Source organism: Pygocentrus nattereri, chromosome 3 (assembly GCF_015220715.1).
Source record: "Pygocentrus nattereri isolate fPygNat1 chromosome 3, fPygNat1.pri, whole genome shotgun sequence".
Lineage (NCBI taxonomy): Eukaryota > Metazoa > Chordata > Actinopteri > Characiformes > Serrasalmidae > Pygocentrus > Pygocentrus nattereri.
The window spans coordinates 2,911,008-2,913,507 of record NC_051213.1 but is presented as its reverse complement, the minus strand read 5'-3'; the positions used below and the strand labels follow the sequence as shown (position 1 = coordinate 2,913,507).

The following is a 2,500-nucleotide window of genomic DNA, read 5'->3' as shown; positions in this document are numbered from 1 at the left end:
CTCCTTCATCCTGCCCTGCCCCCTCCGCCCGCAGTACCTGCGCGCCTGGAACCGCACCCTGCCTAACGCAGGTAACTCCACACAGGCCGTGCGGCTGGCCCAGAGCAGTTGTTGTTGCTGCTGGTCGTGTTACGGGTCCTTGACACCGGTGCTTGTACACTGGTAGCCCTTACAGCTGCCAGCATAAACATTACATACATTAAAGGGTCCATATCATAGAAGACACTGTTTTCAATTCAATGTGTAGTTTGATGTAGAACATAAACATTGGTAATGTTTCAAATTCAAACGGTGCCAGGAGCTCCATGTTGGCGCTTAGTAGCCACATTTACATACGTCTTAATAATCCGTTAATAATCCGACTAATAGCTCAATCTGAATAGAATACGTCAGTCAGAATAGTCCGATTGAGGCCATTCGGAATACAGTTTCTGTCCGTTAAATAGAGGAATAATATCCGTGTAAACGCCTGTATCCGATTACATTCCCTATCGGAAAGTTTAAGTCTGCATGTGCGTCGCGTCACAGTGAGAGTTTATACCGCTGGTCTGCAGAGGAGACGAAGTTCATGCTCTGATCTTTAAAAGACCGACTCTCTCTCTCTCTCTCTCTCTCTCTGTCTCTCTCTCTCTCTGTCTCCCTCTGTCTCTCTCTCTCTGTCTCTCTCTCTCTCTCTCTCTCTGTCTCCCTCTGTCTCTCTCTCTCTGTCTCTCTCTCTCTCTCTCTCTCTCTCTCTGTCTCTCTCTCTCTCTGTCTCCCTCTGTCTCTCTCTCTCTGTCTCTCTCTCTCTCTCTCTCTCTCTCTCTCTCTCTGTCTCTCTCTCTCTCTCTGTCTCCCTCTGTCTCTCTCTGTCTCTCTCTCTCTCTGTCTCCCTCTGTCTCTCTCTCTGTCTCTCTCTCTCTCTCTCTCTCTCTCTCTCTCTGTCTCTCTCTCTCTCTCTCTGTCTCTCTCTCTCTCTGTCTCTCTCTCTCTCTCTCTCTCTCTCTCTCTCTGTCTCTCTCTCTGTCTCTCTCTCTCTCTCTCTCTCTCTCTCTGTCTCTCTCTCTCTCTCTCTCTGTCTCTCTCTCTCTCTCTCTCTCTCTCTCTCTCTCTCTCTCTGTCTCTCTCTCTCTCTCTGTGTCTCTCTCTGTCTCTCTCTCTCTCTCTCTGTCTCTCTCTGTCTCTCTCTCTCTCTCTGTCTCTGTCTGTCTCTCTCTCTCTCTCTCTCTCTCTCTCTCTCTCTCTCTCTCTCTCTCTCTCTCTCTCTCTCTCTCTCTCTCTCTGTCTCTCATTTTCAGCTACGTATGATTTCCTGGCCATGGGAGATGCCAACAAAGACAAAGTGCAGGACGTGTTCTTCATCTATAAGAGCTCAGAGGGCAGCATGAACCACAGCTGCTCTGGAGAAGGTCAGAATCAATGCACACAAACAGAAACGACCGTTTCACAAAGCAGGATTTAACTTTTATTGCTCAGCTGGATCTAAATCTGGATTTTCTGAGGATCAACTTTGGACCATTTTTCTGCTGGTGTCCTGCCCCACGGACTTCAGATCCTGAACCGCTCCAGCTGTTTTGGGTCTGCGTTTAGATGAAGTGTGACACTTTAATGTGCCTGAAACAATGTCCCAACTCTTTTGGAAAGAATCTTACCTTATTACGGTTATACCACCCAACACTACTTGCTACACCTTAGCAACCACCTGGGATACCACAGGAAAAACCTAACACCATAGAAAACACCTGGAATGACATGGCAACAGCCTAAGAACACCTCAGCAACCGAATAGGTTCCCAGCGGTTTTATCAAGCCAGCTTAAAGATTGTTTATGACCTCTTCCTGTTGTAGGTGTTATTACCTGCCTGCTGTGTGTGTGTGTGTGTGTGTGTGTGTGTGTGTGTGTGTATTCAGTGTGATGTGAAACGTTCTATCGTGAGCTACTGTAGATGGACTAACCAGCTGTGTGCCAGGTGTTTCTCAGTGGACGTCGTAAAGTTTTCTACAATTTAAATCATGAAGAAAAAAAAACTGAAATACTGATCGTTGGTCCAGAACCTCGGTTCTTGGTTCTTTAGCTTCATAAACCGGAGCTGAAGTACGAAACCTGGGTGTGATCAGTCACTAAAGTAGCTTTTTATCATTTGAGAAAATCCCTGAAGTTCAGCTTTTCTATCCCAGAGCGACGCAGAGAAACTTGCTCATCATTACAGCGATGGACTCAAGCGGAGTTGATCACTGTAATGACCTCCTTACTGAACTTCCTAAGAAAACACTACATCCCTTACAGCTTACAGAGAGATCAGATCAGTCCTGCTTGGAAAGAGCTGCACTGGCTGCCTGGATCATTCAGGGTCGAGTTTAAAGCTCTGCTATTCATTTTAAGGCTTTAAATGACCTTAAAGCTCCTCTTACATCACAGAGTGTCCGTCCGTTTATGATCTCAAAGATCTGCAGATCCTGACCTTCAGTAAAACGCAGGAAACGTGGAGAGACTCGTTCAGTTCTTCTGCTTCTGAACTGT

The 2,500-nt window shown here is 46.5% G+C and overlaps 1 protein-coding gene across 1 annotated transcript in view; it reads left to right on the top strand.

The window, feature by feature from the left end:
• The window catches only part of fam234a (family with sequence similarity 234 member A), a 20,162-nt gene that overhangs the window by 5,317 nt on the left and 12,345 nt on the right, over nt 1-2,500 (top strand). Inside the window, exons 2-3 of the mRNA XM_037537283.1 lie at nt 1-71; nt 1,278-1,388. The exon at nt 1-71 is cut by the window's left edge and continues 184 nt beyond it. Of these exons, the coding sequence (XP_037393180.1) occupies nt 1-71; nt 1,278-1,388 (182 nt within the window). The remainder of the gene's footprint in view (nt 72-1,277; nt 1,389-2,500) is intronic.